Source organism: Fusarium proliferatum (genome assembly GCF_900067095.1).
Source record: "Fusarium proliferatum ET1 genome assembly, contig: FPRO_scaffold014, whole genome shotgun sequence".
Lineage (NCBI taxonomy): Eukaryota > Fungi > Ascomycota > Sordariomycetes > Hypocreales > Nectriaceae > Fusarium > Fusarium proliferatum.
In genome coordinates, this window is record NW_022194803.1 from 613,174 (window position 1) to 631,667 (window position 18,494).

The window sequence follows — 18,494 nt, forward strand, 5'->3', positions numbered from 1 at the left end:
TGCGAGAGGCGGGGCCGAACCGGGCGTCGCGTCCTTTCAGATTAACGACCGAAAAAGAAAGGGTCAAAGCAGCCGATCGATTAACTAATGCCATCCAGTTCCTTTCCACTCATTCGACAAGGACCTTCTCATCCGGTCTCCCCCCAGTCAAGCCAAGTTAGGTCACATGGAGAATGCATCCAGTTCCTCCTCCTCCCGCCAAGCTCAGCCCCCGAAGCGCAAACGCGTAGAACGCGGCCGCTCTAAAAACGGTGAGTCTGGCCCCCCGGAAAAACCGGAAGCGGTCCCTATTGACCTAGCCTAGGCTGCTTGACGTGTCTGACCAAAAAGGTCAAATGCGACGAGACGAGGCCGCAGTGCAATCGCTGCGTGAGGCTCAAACTCGAGTGTAGATGGGCGACGCAGATGCAGCCGCTGGCGGAGAGGAGGAGAGGCTTGGGGCCGATTAAACAGAGGGAGAGGTGGACGCCGCCGACTATTGTGCCCAAGATTGATGATGCTGTCAGTGAGGGCTCGCAGAGTGTTACGCCGCCTGCTTTGACGCCGTCTGGAGAGTTGCAGTTGTCTGAGGGTCTGCCGGTTGATATGTCGTTTGATGTTCTACCCGTGGAGAATGAAGTGGTATCTGCATCACCAACGATCTTCCCAGACATACCACCGGAAGACATCATCAACCCCATCGCCCTCCCTCAATACCCCCACGACTCATCACAGCTCATTCTATACCCAACTCCCTCCTTCGATCTCCTCTCCCTCTTCCCCTCATTCTCCTTCACAAACCCAACCGAGCCCGCCCCTTCAATCGGGAGCGACGATGTCCAAGCCATGACATTCCACTCCACCGTCCTCGCACCCATGAAGTCAACCCGCAAAGCCGCTCTATCAGCACACTCCATCTTCCTCAACTTTGCAGTCCAAAACCCCATGGCGTTGCATTTCCTTCTGGCCTTTTCACACAGCGAACTAGCCATCCATCATGGTTTCAGCCATAGACCGCCTTTGGAGTCGTATTTGCATTTCCAGAACGGGTCGCAGCTTTTAAGCCAGGCGCTCGTGACATTATCGCCTATGAACCACGTCGCGATGATGTTGTCGTTTCTGTATCTTTATATGTTCTGGATGAGAAGAGATCCGTTGGAAGTGGAGAGATTACGAGAGTTGAGTAACTCGATTCTTGCGTATGTTACGACGTTTTCGCTAGATGAGGTCTGTGCCAATTCTAGCGGGAGCACGGGGACGTCGGAACCTGTTACGCTATCGCGCATCTTAACGTATATCTATGATCGCGATGTATTCTGTGGTTTCTTCGGCTGCGGTTCTGCTTTTGCGGGTTATGTTAGCCAGAAGCATGAGACGAGGCAGCGAATATGGCTTTTGTCACGCATGCCGATATTGCCAGAACAGACGGAGACGTGGTTCAGGTCTGAGACACTGCCGGAGACGAGTCAGAGAAGGATTCTGGATGTCTATTTCAGTTTAATTACGATACAATACGAGATAAACGTGTATAGCCAGAGTAATGAACTGGCTGTATTTGGGAAGGATCTGGAGATTAGGACCAAACTGGACAAGATACGAGAGGTAAGTTGATAGTGATCTATGAGACCACCGTATACTGACATCGTACAGGAGCAGAACTTTCTCTTCACCTTATCAAGAGACTGTGCCCAACAATCTACTAAACCACCACTGATGGCCCTCGTAGCTGTGACTATCTTCCACGCCCTCGAGATCTACCTGCATCGGAGCCGCGACACGTTCTTCGGCGAGACACCAGTCCCAGCTGATATTGAGCGTGCACTTCAAGAACTAGTCTCAGCAGCATACCACACCATTCCCGTCGGACCAGTACAGCTCCTGGAGCGCTTCCAATGGGCACTCTTGATCGGAGGAATCGAAACACATGACCCTGTATACCGAGATTGGATCTCGGCGAGTATTTCAGACCCCGTTATCAAGGGCGTCTACAATCTCGTGGTATCGGCTAAGACACTGTCGGCTAAGGGAATATCGATGGAGGCGGTTCGCGAGTTAGTTAGCAAGCAGACTACAGCATCATGAATTGATACCTTCAACCCTCCAGCTTCACTATCTCCTCGATAAAAAGCGTGGCTTATCTCGTCGATTAAACTGGCCACTCACAGCCCACGCAACAAATCTGGGGTAGTAGACAAGGGACCCCAGATTTTGGAGCCGAATTTGATAAGCAGAACAAGGCTAGCGCGGGTATGATAAGGAGAGCAATATAACTGGGCCCTTGCGCCCAGACACTGACTCAAAACCACCAACGCTTTGAGTTTTAACCTTCTTTTTTCTTCACTCCTGCAACATCGCAATTTTAATCATGGAGGGCAAAGAAATAAAAGAGTCGGCGCCTTCGTATGAGATGGATATCGATGCGAACGGCACGGTTGATACGTTGTCCGCGGAGGAGGAGAAGAAGCTTGTGAGGAAGATTGATATGAGGTATGTGCTACCAGACCTGACAGGTGTTCAGAGCTAATTGTGCAGACTTATGCCGTTGCTTATCGTCAGCTATGGATTGCAGTATTTGGATAGTACGTTTATTGTGTCAACTAATATACGGGTATTGACTTTGTATAGAGACGAGTTTGGCGTATAGCGCTATTCTTGGTCTAAGAGAGGATCTGGTATGTACTCATCACGCTGAAGAAAAAAGCCTACTAACAAGCAAAGCAACTCGTCGGCCAGCAATTCAGCTGGGCATCGAGCATTTTCTACATAGGCTACCTCGTCGCCTCATACCCCATTTCCCTCGGCTTCGTCAAATTCCCTCTCGGCAAATATCTGAGCGTACTCATGTTTATCTGGGGCGTTATCCTCACTCTTCACGCCGTCGCGCATGATTACGCTAGTCTCATGGTTCTGCGCTTCTTTCTCGGTGTGTTTGAGAGTGCGATTAGTCCCGGGTTCTCACTCATCACGGGAATGTGGTATACGCCTCATGAGCATGTATCGCGCCATTCGTTCTGGTTTGCCGGGAATGCGTCGGCGAGCATGGTTGGCGCTATGATTGCGTATGGCATTCTGAGCTACCATGGGCCTATTGAGCAGTGGAAGGTGAGTTACTCTTGCGATGACTAGATACTCTGCTGACTTGATTAGATGCTCTTTCTCATCTTTGGTCTCATCACCATTGCTTGGTCTGTCTTGACATTCTTCTTCCTGCCTGATTCCCCTGCGACCGCTGGGTTTCTGTCAACTTCTGAGCGAGAGTTTGCTGCTCTTCGACCGAAGAAATTCCAGAGAACTACTCAAACTAAGAAGTGGGATCGCGGGCAGTTTATCGAGACTATGAAGGACGTCAAGTCTTGGTGGTTCTTTTTCTTCTCTTTTATCATCTGCATTCCCAATGGTGGAACCACCAGCGTGAGTATTCCTTCTACGATCATGATAGCGCGATATTGATATGCGACAACAGTTCAGCACTATTGTCATCAAGAGCTTCGGCTACGATGAGAAGCAGACTATCCTCATGGGTCTCCCTGCATCAGCCTTCCAACTTACGACCGTCATTCTTGTCGCTGTTTTCACGACATATGTCCGCAAGTCTCGACACATTGCTCTTGTTCTGACGTACCTGATGGCCATCGCTGGTATTCTGATGATCAAGCTCCTCCCTACGGCTGAGAAACTCTCCCGACTGGCAGGCTTCTGGCTCATCATGGCGGTTGCACCAGCGTTCCCTCTCATGCTGTCACTGTCTGCTAGTAACATTGCTGGCTTCACAAAGAAGTCCACTGTCATGGCCATGATATTCTTGGGATACTGTGCTGGAAACCTCAGTGGACCTCAGTTCTTTATCAGCACTGAGGCACCCGGCTACCATGTGAGTAATACTACTGCCACTATGAGACGTCACTAATCGTTACAGACTGCTTACACCACAATCATGGTCTGCTATGCCATCACCATTGCTCTCGTGGTGGGTATTTATTTCTACCTTACCTGGGAGAACCGCCGTCGCGATAATGAGCAGGGCATTAAGAGAGATCCCGAGGAGTCTCGACAGGTCGACCTCACTGAGGATGGGACACTTCTTCAGGTGGATGAGACTGATATGCAGAACAAGAACTTCAGATACATTCTGTAAATGCAGTTTGGGTGTTGTGGCGGGTTAAGCAATTTTACTTTAGGGTCTAGTAGTTGGCTGTCACCAATGGGAAATATTATTTGAACTACTGCTACTTAAGCAGAACGACCAAACTACTTCCAGGAAAAGAGAGAATGGTAGGAAACGCGCCAAAGTATGGTCTCACAGATTAAGAAGAGATGGTGTGCACAATGAAGTGTTGTTAAATGAAGTCTATACTGATCTACACAGTACAAGAAAGAAACCCGCAATGCTATACTATACAACAAAGGCACTAGTCACCAAGCCAACCTAGCCAAACACCTCCAAGATCAATCGCTCTTTACTAACACCATCCCTCCAAGTCTTCCAGTCACTCGCCCTGGTTATATTCAACCTTCTATCCTCGTTATGAAGAATAGGGCCCAAAACATCAAACACATCGTCAGAAACCTTCTTACCACTGCAAATCATTACGATAGCACCCTGTCCCCAAAGTCGCGCCAAGGTATCAGCGTGCTTAGCCACCAAGTGCTGAACATACTTGTACGGCGAGTCCCAATCGCGGCTGAAGGCACGATGGATTGATACAACACCTGCACGGGAGTACTCATCTAGCTTATCGCGGCAGATGTCATCCATCTTAGCACCACGGCATCCAAAGAAGAGTGTGCAGGGGGAGTTGGACAAGTGGCCTGAGTTCTGAGCCTGTAGGTATCGCTTCTGCATGAATCCCAAAAAGGGAGCGAGGCCGGCGCCCACAGCGATCATGACGACAGGAACGTTGAGCTCAGCGGTCATGGCAGTGCGCAGCTCAACTCTGCAAGGTCGAGGCTCAACAAGAATAGAGTCTCCGGGACGAAGCTGGGCCATGTAGTTGGTAGCTAGACCGCCTGGGCGTGCAAGCGATGATCCACTGGCTTCAGTGGCTTCAACGACGGAGAAGAGAAGTGAGCCGTGGCCGGGCTTCCACTCTGGTGTTGAGGCAAAGGAGTACGTGCGGGGACGCATCTGGGGAAGCATGGAGAGGAAGGTTGATAGGGGCATGTTGATGGAGGGGTACTTGCGGAGAATGTCGAGGATGGACATGCGTTGTTGGTCGACCTCGGCGTCGTACCTATCACCAGCGAGACTTTGGATTTCAACCTTGGTCTCATCATTGCCTGCAAAGTCCACAAGTCTCTTGAGGCTGGTGCGGCTGACTGTCTGGGACAGTTCAACAAGTGTGCTGAAGAGGTTCGAAGCAAGGATGGGAGTACCAGTGGGAAGGAAAGTCGGTCGTTGGGATGACACAGTCAAGACAGTATCATCATCTACACCAAAGCAAGTCATGACCCGATCCACAAGTTGAGGAGGATTCTTAGGCAGAACCAAGACATGATCACCCGGAGTGTACGCCATATCCTTCGGTAACTTGAGGAGTAGACTGTACTTTCGAGGAACACCAGGGCTAGTGAGAAGAGTATTCTCCACGACCTCGGCCCTCTTGAAGTTGCCTCCGATATCGTTCCGCTGGGACTGGTTGATAGTGACGCTGAGTTCGAGAGAGTCAGGCTCGTGGTCAAGAGTGATACCGTGGCGGCTGGCGAGTTCGGGGAAGAGTTTGCTATGTGCCCAGTCGTCGAAGTCGGGGTATAAACGGCCGGTGCTAGCGTCGGTGAGACCAATTTCAACTAGACGATCGGCGCCAGCGTCTGCTAAGCACTTGTCGAGAACCTTGGGAATGCGATACAAGGTTGACACCCAGTCCTTATGGCCTAAGAAGCGTCAGATGGAGGTGAGATATGAAGAGACGAAAGACTTACCGCATCCGAAGACAGCAAACTGAGTGCCCTCTAACTCCCCGGGCTGCAGCGCCTCAGCCCACTTAGTAAACTCAGTCGCATTATCAGAAGGCTTTCCATCGTAGGAAGCAGCCAAGATGATATTCGGTCCATCTTTGGACAGGTTCCTCGTAGCGTCATCAAGCGGCAGAGGCTTAGAAGGCATGAACCCGAATGTCGCACAATCCGCCGATAGCCGCTCTGCCAAAGCCTCACAAGTTCCTGTGTTGGACCCGTAAAAGATCGAAATGGGCTTCAGGTCCTTCTGTGAGATGTTGAGGTTCTTTCGGCTGGAGAGACTGGGTTGCTTGGAACTTGCGAGACTGGGGTTCTTGAAGAGGTTGGTCAAGTCGCGTCCCTCTCGGAGCTTGACCTTCATGTTGAAACCGTCTGGCTTGATGGTGAGAGACTGCTTAATCTTGAGCTTGTAGTTGGGGTCGGCCTTGACCATGTCGAAGTTCTGGAGAAGCATGATTGTAACCTCCGAATGTTAGCTAGTGATAGAACGATAAGAAGTGGTACTTACGATTTGAGCTTCCTGCCATGCGAATTCTCGACCGATACAGCCTCGCATACCATTTCCGAAGGGCTTCCAGGCGTTCTTGGGGAGTTTATTGAAGTGCTCGTCCGCCATCCTCTCAGGCCTGAACTCCTCGGCATCAGGGCCCCAGACTTCGGGATCGCGGTGGATCATGTGGAGGAAGAGGAACAGGGGATCGCCTGCGGAGACGTTGTATTGGCCGCCGATTACTTCGTCTTTGAACGGTGTGACATAGAACCCTGGTGCGGTGGGCATGAGACGAAGAGTCTCGCGGAAGATCATGTTGATGTAGGGCATCTTGGGGAGATGGTCGGCTGTGATGTTCTCATCGCCCAATACCTCGTCGACCTCCTCGCGAGCCTTCTGTAGCTTCTCGGGGTTCTCGAGGAGATAGTAGAATGCGAAGGATAAGAGACCAGATGTAGTCTCATGGCCCGCGATGAGGAAAGTGATGAGGTTGTCGACGATATTCCCATCACTCATGCCCATCCCCGTCTTGGGATCTTTGCCACTCATCATAGCATTGAGGAGATCTTTACCGTCGACAGGATGCTTCCGTCGCTGGTCGAGAATGTCCTGACACGTGCTCTTCATCACAGCAGCGTGTTTCTTGAAATGGGATTGGGCTCGTATTCTTAGTGATTGCACGACGTCGGGGAGGAAGGATTGCTTTTCAGCGTCGATGAGAGCTGCGACCATGCTCTCGACAAAAGGGTGCATCTTGTCGTTGCTATAGAAGCTGTTGAAGCGGAAACCCATTGTGCAGAGGGCAATGGTGTCGAGTGTTAATCGTGTGAAATCGTTTCCAACGTCGATGGTAGCTGAGGAACCTGTTCGCGCCCTGTAAAGGTTAGCATCATGACTTCCGTCGAGGACGAGCAACCCAACCATTTTAGGCAGAGTTGTTCTGCGATATCTCGCATGTCGGGAAACATCTCTCTGATCGTTAGAGGTCCAAACAGCGGCATGAGGATTCGATGCGCAATAGCCCATTCCTGGTTATTATGCTGCGCCGAGAAGAGGCCATCGCCAGCTAGAGGCCGAAGCTTTTCGACACCTCCGACGACAAGTTTGTGGAATCGTGACTCGTCTGATAGTTCGTCCATGAGCTCGCGACTGCAGATCATGACCTCTGTGTTTCCTCCTATATTTAGTGCGAATAGTTTTGCTGCGAATGTAGTGTAAGCGGAAGGTCGGGAATAGCGGTGGTCGGTGACGTACGATAATCTTTGGCCATGTCGATTATTGATTTCAGGGAGTCTGTGAGGTCGATGTCTAGAAGGCTACCGATGATCGGAAGGCCTGCGATGATTAGCATGTGATGGACGGCATTGGTGTTCAAGGTGATGTACCCTTTGGTCCAGGGATTTGTCCCTTGTGTTTCTCATCGTGCTTTTTCGATTCTTGCTTTACTGCCATTTTGGGTTCCGAGGTGCAGATTTAGTTGTCTTTTGAGTCTGTAGACAGTTGTGATATATCTTAAAAGAGCAAATCGCTTGCTGTTTAAAGTAGATGCTTGCTATGAATTGTTTTGGTGTTGATGTCGATGGATTTACTACTCCAACATAGCTTTCTTCAAGACATGTTATAGTCAAAAGATGGTGAGGCTGAGCAAGCCATTTACGCATTCCTCTCTCAGACAACGCATTGATCTCATTACCCTTACTTTGGTGATAATACCCGGCTGTAACTCCGCACTGACGATCATCAACTCCCGCTGACTACTCCGCCCGCGCCAACGCTTCAAACGCCCGCGGGGTCCGGATAACGGCACGCAGCCTTATAAAAGTCCCCCATAAAATATGCTCCGCGGGCACCCTTGTCGGCAACCCGCGGGCGCCCGATACGTTGTCCAACTCTAAAAATAAGCGGTCAAACTCTCAGTTCAACGAATCAGACACCATCAATTATGTCAGGCTTTTCCGAAAAACAGTCTCCGTGGTTTGAGTTTGGCTTCCGCCCGTCAGGAACTTGGCAGCAGAGTCTGGGCCCTGCATCTCAGCCTTGCGTTTTACAGTACAGTGACTGCCCCGGAGAACATGGGCTCCGCTGGGGGGAAATTATCACACGGGAAGGGTTCTTCACGGCGTCCTTGATGCCCGGAGCGAAAAACATTGTTAAAAAAACTGATCATTAAACTAAACCGAAAATGTCAGAAACTCTATCTATCCTGGAACGCTTGGCGTCCATAAGTATCCCAGCACAGCCCCAGCTTCAGTCCGTCCGCCGACCGCAAGTTTCAGACGTTTCTGACGACGAGCCCATTTCGTATGACTGCGTAGGCTCTGGGGACGGTTGACGACGACGGCGGCGGAAGCGCACGAGCCGCCACATTCTGTTGTTGGCGTTGGCGATGACTCCGCCGGCGCCGGGTCGTGCTCGACGGACGAGGAACCATTGCGCTGTCATCAAGACCATGGCGCTGTTCCAGACAAACGCTGCTATCATACCGAGAGATACTGCCCATGCGAGGGAGATCTGGATGTAGCACAGGCCCATGACGGAAAGGTCGTCGAAGCCATCTGTTAAGACGAAGCCGGAGAGCATGAGGATGACTTGGCAGACAAACATGTCAAAATACTTGAGGTTTTGACGCCACCGCATCCCCATGACTGTTCGGGCCAGTCTTGAGCCAAAGAAGAAGTCGAAGAAGTAAAGAAGTGATGCAAAACCTGCAAACACTACTGTCACTAGTCCAATGACCTGGTAGACGCATTAGTTGGGTATTCAACAGGCTCGTCTGGGACCATACCCCGTGTTCAGTCCTGAAATGGTCCGATGAACCCATTGCGATGATTCCCGCCACTAACCCAGCGATGACGAGAGGCGTAAACACAAAGGCTCGGAGTACAGACTCCCATTTCCGAACAGTATGCTTGGCGACGGGTTTATTGATCAGATCACATAGCACTGTACTTGACTCCATAAGGAGAATAATGGGATACACCAGGAAGAATGCAATGATCAGGCATAGCGCTGTAATCATCAGTATGGCTCAAATCACCCATAGAGTGGAACGTACCATGAACATAAGTCAGAGTGATAAATGTATCTTGATCAACAGTATTGACATCAAAATGCTTCGTCGCAAGGTCCACTGTGAATAAGTTGCCCGTCGCGTTGAACGTATACGGTCCCCCGGAGACAAAACTGCTATTCCACGACTTCGACTCTGAGAGATTCGCACGAAGCAGCGCTAGGAGACCGCCGACGCCAGATTGATGCCAGCATGTTTCTCGCGAGTGAAGCTTCGAAACCTCATGTTGTAGAAACTGCACCACGTAAGCTGTCCTCTCCGTGCTATTCATGGCCGACGAGTCAAAGCTAATAACTGAATCGGGTTATCTGCCCGTTGAAACAAAAAAGTAACAAACACGCGATTATTCCCAAGCGAGGAGATCGTATGATTAAAAAGACGATAAAGTAGATCAGAAAGCTTAAGGTAAGTTGATTCAGATATTTTCACAATGGGGACAGGCCCCATCAACCTTTTGAATCCCCCCGGTATACAAAACGCTAGTGGCTTCTCCGGAAGGACATCTCTATCATTTCACCAATTAATCCCGGATGCTCGGGGCTGTTTAAGCTTTGTGCTACCCTGTTTCAGAGAGGGAAAATAGCATCGTTTGTCAGGGCGACGTCGAGCAAAAAGCTAACTGCCGAGTCAGCGGGGGCCACTAAGATAAGTAAAGCAGAAATGGACACAGGGCGCAGCGTGCAAATTGCGTAATGATAGCCTATTATGCCGGGGGCTCCGCTAACAGAAGCGACAGGGATAAAAGTGTTTGACAAGCGAGAGCGAGCTCCGATTGAACGCGAGACGGTGACGAATTTCGAGTCCGCGGGCCGAGGACGTTGGGAATAGTATCATATTGAGGCTTGGAGCATTGACTAAATTGACGGCATTTTCGGTATAAAAGAGTTTTGACAAGCTCACTCCTCAAGTGCAGATCCAACAATTAGTTTACAAGCAAGTAATGAAAATGTCATCGAGTCCAAAGCCAAAGTCTTTCATTCGGCGTCTCGGCCAGATGTGAGTATCCCGATATAGCGTGCTAGTACCCTCGCTGATAACCCTAGCGAGTTGTGCGAATCAGCGCTGCACAACCTGGACTACTACTGCAGTACAGCCCTCACATGCCGCTACACACTCCCACCATCCCTCCACGGCTTCGATAAACAGGACAGAGTCTTCCGACGCTTCGACCAAGCCATTGCCCAAACGGTGCTTCAGTTTCCACTTCTACAAGTTGGTCTTGTCGGTGAGAGCACGAAAAAGCCTGCTTGGGTGTCGCTCCCGTCGCTTGATCTCGCAGACCATGTATCTTGGGATGTCCGACCGGATTTGAAGGAGTATGAAAGGGCGTTTGAAGCGAATCTGGGGTATCAGCTCGACTCCAAGTTTGAGAGTATTGAGACAAGGCCTGGATGGAGAATATGTCTGATGCGGACCAAGACAGACAACTTTGTGGATGTGATGTATGTCTGGAACCACGCTAACCACGATGGTATGGGTGCCAAGATCTTTCAGAAAAAACTACTCCAGAGCCTCAACTACCCGCTTTCTTCATCACTACTCCGACGCGGATCTCGAGCCATAACAACTTCTATATGTAAGGATAGCTTCCCCCAACCACAAGAGAAACTGGCAAAACATAACTTGAGCTTGGGGTATGCTTGCTCCGAGATCTGGCATGGTCTTTGTCCATCTTGCTTCCACTCAGCAGAGTCAAAAGCTCGGTGGGCACCTATCCAGGCTGATCCTTACATCACGCGCTTCAAGGCCATAAGTATTGATGCCATTACCTTGAAGAAGCTTCTTAGCCAATGCCGAGAGAACGATACTACACTTACAGGCCTTATCCACGGAATCGTCCTAGCCTGTCTATCCGTTGACATCAATGAGGGAAACACCGATGCCTTTCAAGTCGCAACAGCAATAGATCATCGAAAGTTCTTACGCAAAGAGCTTCGACCGTCAAAGTACGCATCAGTTGACCTCGACAATAGCATTCAGAACTGCACCGCATCCCTCTCCCACCTATTCGACCACGAAATTGTCAGCGATATGAGAGCCCAAGCACGTATCAACAACTGGCCCGCCCAACCCATCGGCGATCTAGAGCCCACGATCTGGAAAGCAGCACAGCAAATCCGCGAGGATATAGAAAAACGCCTCGACGCTGGTGTGAACGATAACGTAGTCGGCTTGATGAAGGTTGTATCTGATTGGCATGATTACCTCGAGTCCCTAGGGAAGAGACCTCGTGACTTATCGTGGGAGGTCACGAATCTTGGTGTTATTGATGGCAAGACGGAGGATGATGGTTTTGCGCTGGGGAGTGCGAGATTTACGCTGAGTGGGAATGTCGTTGGGCCAGCGATTCAGATCAGTATGGTTTCTGTGAAGGATGGAGATTTGTCGGTTGAGTTATCGTGGCAGGGCTTGCCAGAGATTCATGAGGTTGCTCAGAGGTTGGGGCAAGACATGCGAGCTTGGTTGTTGTATCTAGGTGCTTGAGAGTTATACCTAGTGAATTATGGCGTGTTAGAATTTTTATTTCCTCTTAGGCATAGATAGATAATATTCCCAGTCTTACAACAAAGATGCTATAGATATGACATGCCAGTTTAGAATATTGTAATTATTAGGCCTTTACCAAACTGATATCGGCTTCTTGGAATGCATTTATAAGAAAATCATTCTCGTTTCATCCTTGTGCTAAACTCAAGATAAGTTTATCTTACATCCTCCCTCTTTTGCTGTTTCGTCTACCATCTTCAAAATCGAGCTTTACAATTTAACTGAGGTTCAGGAATCGACAAAAACAGCTCTTGCCTATACAAGAATGGTTTTTTCAAGCAAGCTTCACAATACTGAAAGCGCTGCAACCTAACTACGTCCTACCAAGGTTTCTATCAATCGAGCCTCCTTGAGCTGTACGTTGGACCAAAAAATAGATGCAAGAGTCAGCGATCAAAAAGTACCCTGGACCATCTTCGGTGGCTGACCCTGCCAAGTTTGGCGCAAGACCAAAGCCCTGTTCTCACCGGGTTTAGCGCGGCAGGGGCTCTGAGACACGTAACGATCGCCAACCAAGGGTGCCTCGTGTTTCAATCGCTGTCAACTTCCTTAAGTATTATTTACAGGAATCTCGTACCGAGAGTGTTCTCTTTAGCTTGTGACAAACATAACCTCTCGTGGATATGACTTGTAAGAATAATCTCCAGCGTCCTAAAGTGCGATCAATTCTAAGTCGAGGAGGCTTTTAACAGTGGAGCTAGCTAAAAAAGAGAGCACTCAGCTTTGATAGGCAGTTGACTCGGTGTCAGACATGATAACAAATAGGGCCAGGGTATTTCTCATAGATACCTGAGCGGTTGCCCAGGTTGTCAGCCCCGCTTGCGTACTGGAAAAGGATGGCTAAGAATCTTAGTACCTAAAATATAGAGACCAGTAAGCCGGGGTTAATGAAAAAAAAGGGCTTCGTTGGTGGACTGTTATGCGATTTGCCAGGAGCATACCATGGCAGGATTAGGAGATGATCACTCATTACCTTATCTACAAGGAATTAACGTTCTATTGACTATCGTGATTTTGATGCTCTGCCTTGGGCGACTGGGTTGAAACACCGTTAGCCCGTTTGCGGACCTTTAGGTTGTTACAACGCTGAATTTCGCTGTTGGGTCTGAACGCCGGTTCGTCCTCTAGGCATACTGACCCTAACAGGGGTCATGTCGAGGATCAGAGCGCTAAAAGGTGACGACGGAATGGTAACGGAATGTTTAAAGCAGGTCAGGCATTTGTCCTATTCCTAATCAACATCAATGTAGTAACCAGATATATCAAGTAGGGACAGCAGATGTTATGCGCATATACTATGGAAGATGTCTTTTAGTACGTCAAATACGAGCTTGAAGGGCTCTACACTTCGTAAACCTCCATAAGTGCCTTGAAAGAAGTATCCTCCAGCAGCGGTGAAATGACTTGGCTGACCTCTATGAACGATCCCGCTATCATGTAGATGGCTGATGGCTTGCAAGAGTTGCTTTGCAGCTGACATCCGGACTGCCACTGGCTTCTGACGGAGATGATCTCGAAGATTGGGACTTTGTAAAGGCAAGACGAGAACTCTGTGATCAACGCTTGATCCACGGAGAAGAAATGTGTTCTCATAGAGTATGAGATGAGAGTTGTGGTGGATGCTTCTGGCGATCTCTGTTTGCATCTTGTATTCATGCTCATTTGACTCTTCAGGCGTCATAATCTTAAGCGCCACATCTTTTTTCGCCAGCATATCATATGCCATCCAGACAGTTGAGAAGCCTCCATGGCCCAGCTTGTGTTCGATTCGATACCGATCAGCCAAGGTTTCGCCAATACAAATAGGGTAGTAAAGCCCCTCGAGGTAGCGTTGGGGGTTTTCGGAAACTTCTTCGACTTCAAATTCATCATCCGAGTCAACAAAATCGCCCCCGTCAATGATATCGGAGTACGTAGACATTTCTGAATGTAACCTGATCTGAAGTGGTGTTTCTCAGAATGATGGGTAGCGGTGTTATTGGGGAAAGGAGGTTTGCTGAGAAGTAGAGGATGGGGTTGGAGGTGCTTAGATGGGTCAGGTTCATGAAACGGCCAAGCTAAGATGCCTGGGTGGATACCGGCAATGATAAGCGATAAGCGCATCATCATGCACTCAGACGTCTCCGGCCGTTCAACTATCGTATTCCCAGGCAGTTTTGAAGCTTGGGCCATCTATGGCTCGAGCCCATGGATGTCAAGATTGGCCATTGGCACTCATGGGACTTTGATATCTGCTCGGTGACTAGCGGGAGTCTTCAGTCAGCAGTAAATTGCGAACTACTCACTTCAGAAATCAACGGGACTGTTTCCCCTGCTCGATTGCATGAAACCAAAATATGCGACCTCGGACAAAGGCGAAACCCTCGACTGTAGCATTCTGAGCAGAGAAACATATAGCAATCCTCGCATTCGTAGCAATCAAAATTCTGATCCTTCTGTACGGTCAAAGTACAAACATGACAGCACAGCATGCCCGGCGTACAGGCTACAGTCTCCGCGTTCTGTGAGAGTGGCTTTAGACTGGTGAATGGTCCAGGCAGAGGAGTATTTTTCCAATTAGAGGCATTTGTGATATCTTCGCGTGCTTCCAATAGCTGTACCAAGCCCGGCTCGTTTGAACGTTGACCCCACCAGAGCAAGTTCTGACCAATGCTGACCCGGGATTGTACAGACGCTCCCTTGGAGAGCAGCAGTTTTGTAACTTCCAGATGACCATTCGCTATAGCCGCGAATAAGGGAGTCAGCCCTAGCCAGTTCTCACTGTCTTTGTCAATCGAATCCGCTGCAAGGAGTAACTCTACAACGTCGTGATATCCGTTTCTTGAAGCAATGAAGAGAGGCGTGAATCCATACGTGGTCTGTTGATTAACGGAGATGCCAGGGATCCCCAGGAGGATCTTGACCACTTCGACGTGGTTGCCAGCGGCAGCGGAATATGATGGTGTTTTGCCATTTTTATTTGGAGTTGTAATGGTCTTTCCTGCCCCGTGCGAGAGTAGTTCGTCAACAACCTCGCTATTACCTTTAGATGATGCTACCCATAATGGACTAATTTTGTGACAGTCAAGGGCATTAGGATCTGCTCCATATCCTAGTAGTGTTCTTGAGATCTTGCTGTGCCCGTTGAATGCTGCAAAATGTAAAGGCGTCTGGAGCTTTTTGTTCCTGATTTCTAGGAGACGTTGATGCTCAGGCTCTAGATATCGAAGTATCAACTTTACGTAACTGTCGTGTCCTGCTACAGAGGCCACGTGCAGTGGTGTGTTTCCCTCTTGTATTCCCATCAGTAGCGATTGTTCGACCCCTGGACGAAGAAGGAGACCAATGACGTCATCGTACCCTTCTTCAGAACAGGCAAAATGGAGTGCCGTTACACCATTTGTACTTGGAATAGACAAGGTCCTATCTCCACCGTGCTCCAGGAACAGCTTCACAAGTTCGACATGACCATGAGACACTGCGACAAGAAGCGGTAGCTCACCGTGGTCGTTGGGAATGAACAAGGAAGAAATTGCCCCATGCTCGAAAAGAACTTTGGCCATATCGACATCCCCAGACCTACTTACAAGATCGAGTGGCGAACAATATGCGTAATCATGTTTCGTTGCAAAATCGTTAGGCGCATTCCGAAGGATGAATCTAAGTAGCTCAGCCCGACCAGCGTAAAGACAGGCGGTATGCACAACGTTGGAACCCCGCTCACTCTTTATGTTGACATCGGCTCCCTGCTCCAGCAAATACTGGTAACACTTGATGTGTCCCCACACTGAGGCAAAATGCATCGGCGTATAGCCCCGATGATCCCTTGTTGATACGTAGACTTTTGACTTTACCAAAATCCTAACAATGTCTTCATACCCATACTGGGCTGCTATGTGAAGGCAGGTCCGGCCATAAGAATCAGTGATGTTCAAGTCAGCACCATGTTCAATGAGCATGTGGACTGACTCTACTGAGCCGGAACGGCACGCCGAAAAGATAGGTGATCGCCCGTGAGCACCAATTTCATTGACATCTGAGTCATCCATAAGATACTCTGCCATGCTAATCCATCCTCCGTAAAACACATATTCAAATGGGCGAAGCTGTGGCAACCGGTATACGGTATCAGCCAAGCTTGTCTTCTGGTGTGTCGCAAAGTAGTTGACTAAGGAGTTAAAATGGACTCCATCGTTGAGTAAAAAGGCTTTCGAAAGATCAAGAAGTGATGGTTCCATGAATCCTGACTTAGCGTGCTGCATCCAAGCGTAAGCGGCATAGCCAAGGAAGCTTTTAGAACAAGGGTCAAAGTGAACGTCTTCTTCCCAAACGTGTGGCGAGCTGAGATATTGTATACAGGCCCGCGCTATGGCTGTATGGTGGATCTCCTCGTGTTTCCTTGGTAAAGTGCCGTTTATTTGCATCCAGGCTGGTGCTGGCAGATGTTCGACAAGGTATTGGTACACCGAGAAATGCGGTATGCGAAGCGTCCAATCTCCAGGTGATGAGTTCTCCATGTGGCCGTGGACTTCCAGAAGAGGGCCACAGATCATGACTATCTCGGTTCTAACATACTCTTCATCAATATTCTCGGGGTATTCGTTCAGATCCAGTTCTTCAAACTGAGTGATTATGATGGCTTCGGTGACCTCGTAGACAGTCAGGGGCAGGAATGTGAACGCAGTCCAACGCAGAACAGAAAAAGCTCGATCTTGATCCCATTGCGGCATGTTCATAATCCTACTCCAGGTCTGGTCATAAAGGCGATCAAGACCAGAAGGTGTATTCTCCACCACTTCGTGAAGTCGTTTCTTGCTCATTGTGCTTCGCAAACACTGTTCTTGCATCTTGATCCACAGAAACTGCCCTTGGCACTTATCCGTCATGGACTCTGATATGGCTAACCGGATATCCTCGCTTTTACCACCCAGCTTCCTATTGACGACAGACTGGGAAAAGGCTGCTGTATCGGCCCGAACATCCTTCGTGCTGACCTTGTATTCTGACAAAATTTGTCTATGCTCTATGAGAGCCTCTCTGATCTCAGGCTCATCACGACTAACGAGAAGAAGTCTGACATCTGTACCTGTTATGGCGCCCATGACATCTCGTAGGAACCTAGCAACTGATACGTCTCCGTTACTCAATTGAGAGCACTCATCCAATCCGTCAGCGATGAATATGCAACCTGGAATTGTAGTGGCTAGATCCTTCAACAGTTCCAAAAGAACCTTTCTAGAAGCCTTCCCTGAAGAGCTGTTTTCCCAGACTCGAAGAATACATTCGAAAGCATCGTCGTTGGTGGCAGCAATCTGACGCTGCCACGACCGCAGAGCAAAGAAGGGATCTTCTCGGCTTGTATGATCGGATGTGAAAAAGAAATGGGTTACGGGTTGATCCAGAGATTCAGTCAGATGATGGACGATATGAGCACACAAAACGGTCTTCCCAAACCCTGCAGGCCCGTTTATCCACAGTACGCTTGGTTTGGTTGGGTCCACTGGGGAAAGCCACGTTTTGAACGTAGGCCTGTCAAATATCCATTCACAGGTCGTGTCGACTCTTTGACTGACTGAATCATCGTATTTGTCAATTGGAGATGATTCTCCAAGCCATGAGAGTACGTCGCGCTTCACTCCAGCTTCCTTCTGTTAGCCGAAGTATACAAGGTAGTGCTAAGTGACAAGACTTACACTTGATCCCGTCCTCGATCTTGGTTAGCATTTGACGAATATCCTCTACCCAAGCTGTGCTCTCCAATCCTTCAAAATTTTGGCCTTTGTCCTCTGGTTGAATCAGGTTATAAAGCTGCTGCACCAGCTTCTCGAACACGTCGACTTGCTCAAGGCGACTGTCCTTACCACCGAGTGCCCATTTTAATCGCTTGCTTCTGGACTGCGACAGGCCGCGAAACTGCCCGCTCTGTAGTATGGGTCCGGTGCGAGTTCTCTGGAGAATTGACTCATCACAAATAGTCTTTGCTATAATTTCCAGGATGCTCTCGATCAAATTCGCTGTCTCTTTGTTATCAAGTCCACGATGATGATCTGGCTGAAGCCGCCCATCGGAGATGCCAACACTGACTCCCCACTGTTCAAATCGGGCCCTAGCCGCTCGGAAACGGGTATCCAATACGTGGGTTTCGGAATTCGAATCGCGGTAAGTTTGAAAGCGAGAAAGCGAGTCCAAACAGACGCTGAAGAGACCAGCGAGTCCGACAACACCAACGGCAAGGCCGGTCACTTCCATTTTGTTGGTGTTGTGTAGGTTTACAAAGAAAAAAAATGAAGGGGACTGTGCGCAAAAACATGGTACTCCCGTAATCAGTCGCTTATGCATAAAGACCTAACAAGGCACTCAGCAAGGCTGCCAGGCGGCACATGAGGCGGTCTTACAAGGCAGACTGCGAGACGTTCCTGACCAACAGCCAATGAGAAGGAGAGAAATTGCATGCAGTATTGCATATTATTCTAG

General features: G+C 49.2%; 7 protein-coding genes across 7 annotated transcripts; 3 read left to right on the plus strand and 4 right to left on the minus strand.

Moving 5' to 3' along the window:
• Window positions 1-405: 405 nt before the first annotated feature.
• On the plus strand, window positions 406-2,061 carry FPRO_03952 (uncharacterized protein; the record flags this gene model as incomplete). Its single annotated transcript, XM_031223941.1, has 2 exons — window positions 406-1,581; window positions 1,630-2,061. 2 exons carry the CDS (start codon window positions 406-408, stop codon window positions 2,059-2,061), a joined length of 1,608 nt encoding a protein of 535 aa, XP_031089250.1.
• A 283-nt stretch (window positions 2,062-2,344) lies between these two features.
• Window positions 2,345-4,114, plus strand: FPRO_03951 (uncharacterized protein; the record flags this gene model as incomplete). The annotated part of the gene is made up of 7 exons (XM_031223942.1): window positions 2,345-2,466; window positions 2,512-2,558; window positions 2,605-2,651; window positions 2,698-3,081; window positions 3,127-3,390; window positions 3,443-3,850; window positions 3,896-4,114. 7 exons carry the CDS (start codon window positions 2,345-2,347, stop codon window positions 4,112-4,114), a joined length of 1,491 nt encoding a protein of 496 aa, XP_031089251.1.
• Window positions 4,115-4,405: 291 nt separating this feature from the next.
• On the minus strand, window positions 4,406-7,876 carry FPRO_03950 (putative bifunctional P-450:NADPH-P450 reductase; the record flags this gene model as incomplete). Its single annotated transcript, XM_031223943.1, has 6 exons — window positions 4,406-5,850; window positions 5,899-6,397; window positions 6,443-7,298; window positions 7,346-7,625; window positions 7,679-7,759; window positions 7,810-7,876. 6 exons carry the CDS (start codon window positions 7,874-7,876, stop codon window positions 4,406-4,408), a joined length of 3,228 nt encoding a protein of 1,075 aa, XP_031089252.1.
• Window positions 7,877-8,671: 795 nt separating this feature from the next.
• Window positions 8,672-9,765, minus strand: FPRO_03949 (uncharacterized protein; the record flags this gene model as incomplete). Its single annotated transcript, XM_031223944.1, has 3 exons — window positions 8,672-9,160; window positions 9,210-9,433; window positions 9,480-9,765. The coding sequence occupies 3 exons, from the start codon at window positions 9,763-9,765 to the stop codon at window positions 8,672-8,674; spliced, it is 999 nt and encodes a 332-aa protein (XP_031089253.1).
• A 675-nt stretch (window positions 9,766-10,440) lies between these two features.
• On the plus strand, window positions 10,441-11,978 carry FPRO_03948 (uncharacterized protein; the record flags this gene model as incomplete). The annotated part of the gene is made up of 2 exons (XM_031223945.1): window positions 10,441-10,490; window positions 10,538-11,978. 2 exons carry the CDS (start codon window positions 10,441-10,443, stop codon window positions 11,976-11,978), a joined length of 1,491 nt encoding a protein of 496 aa, XP_031089254.1.
• Window positions 11,979-13,323: 1,345 nt separating this feature from the next.
• On the minus strand, window positions 13,324-13,962 carry FPRO_03947 (uncharacterized protein; the record flags this gene model as incomplete). The annotated part of the gene is made up of 1 exon (XM_031223946.1): window positions 13,324-13,962. One exon carries the CDS (start codon window positions 13,960-13,962, stop codon window positions 13,324-13,326), a length of 639 nt encoding a protein of 212 aa, XP_031089255.1.
• Window positions 13,963-14,296: 334 nt separating this feature from the next.
• Window positions 14,297-18,269, minus strand: FPRO_03946 (uncharacterized protein; the record flags this gene model as incomplete). Its single annotated transcript, XM_031223948.1, has 2 exons — window positions 14,297-17,661; window positions 17,714-18,269. 2 exons carry the CDS (start codon window positions 18,267-18,269, stop codon window positions 14,297-14,299), a joined length of 3,921 nt encoding a protein of 1,306 aa, XP_031089256.1.
• Window positions 18,270-18,494: the final 225 nt, after the last annotated feature.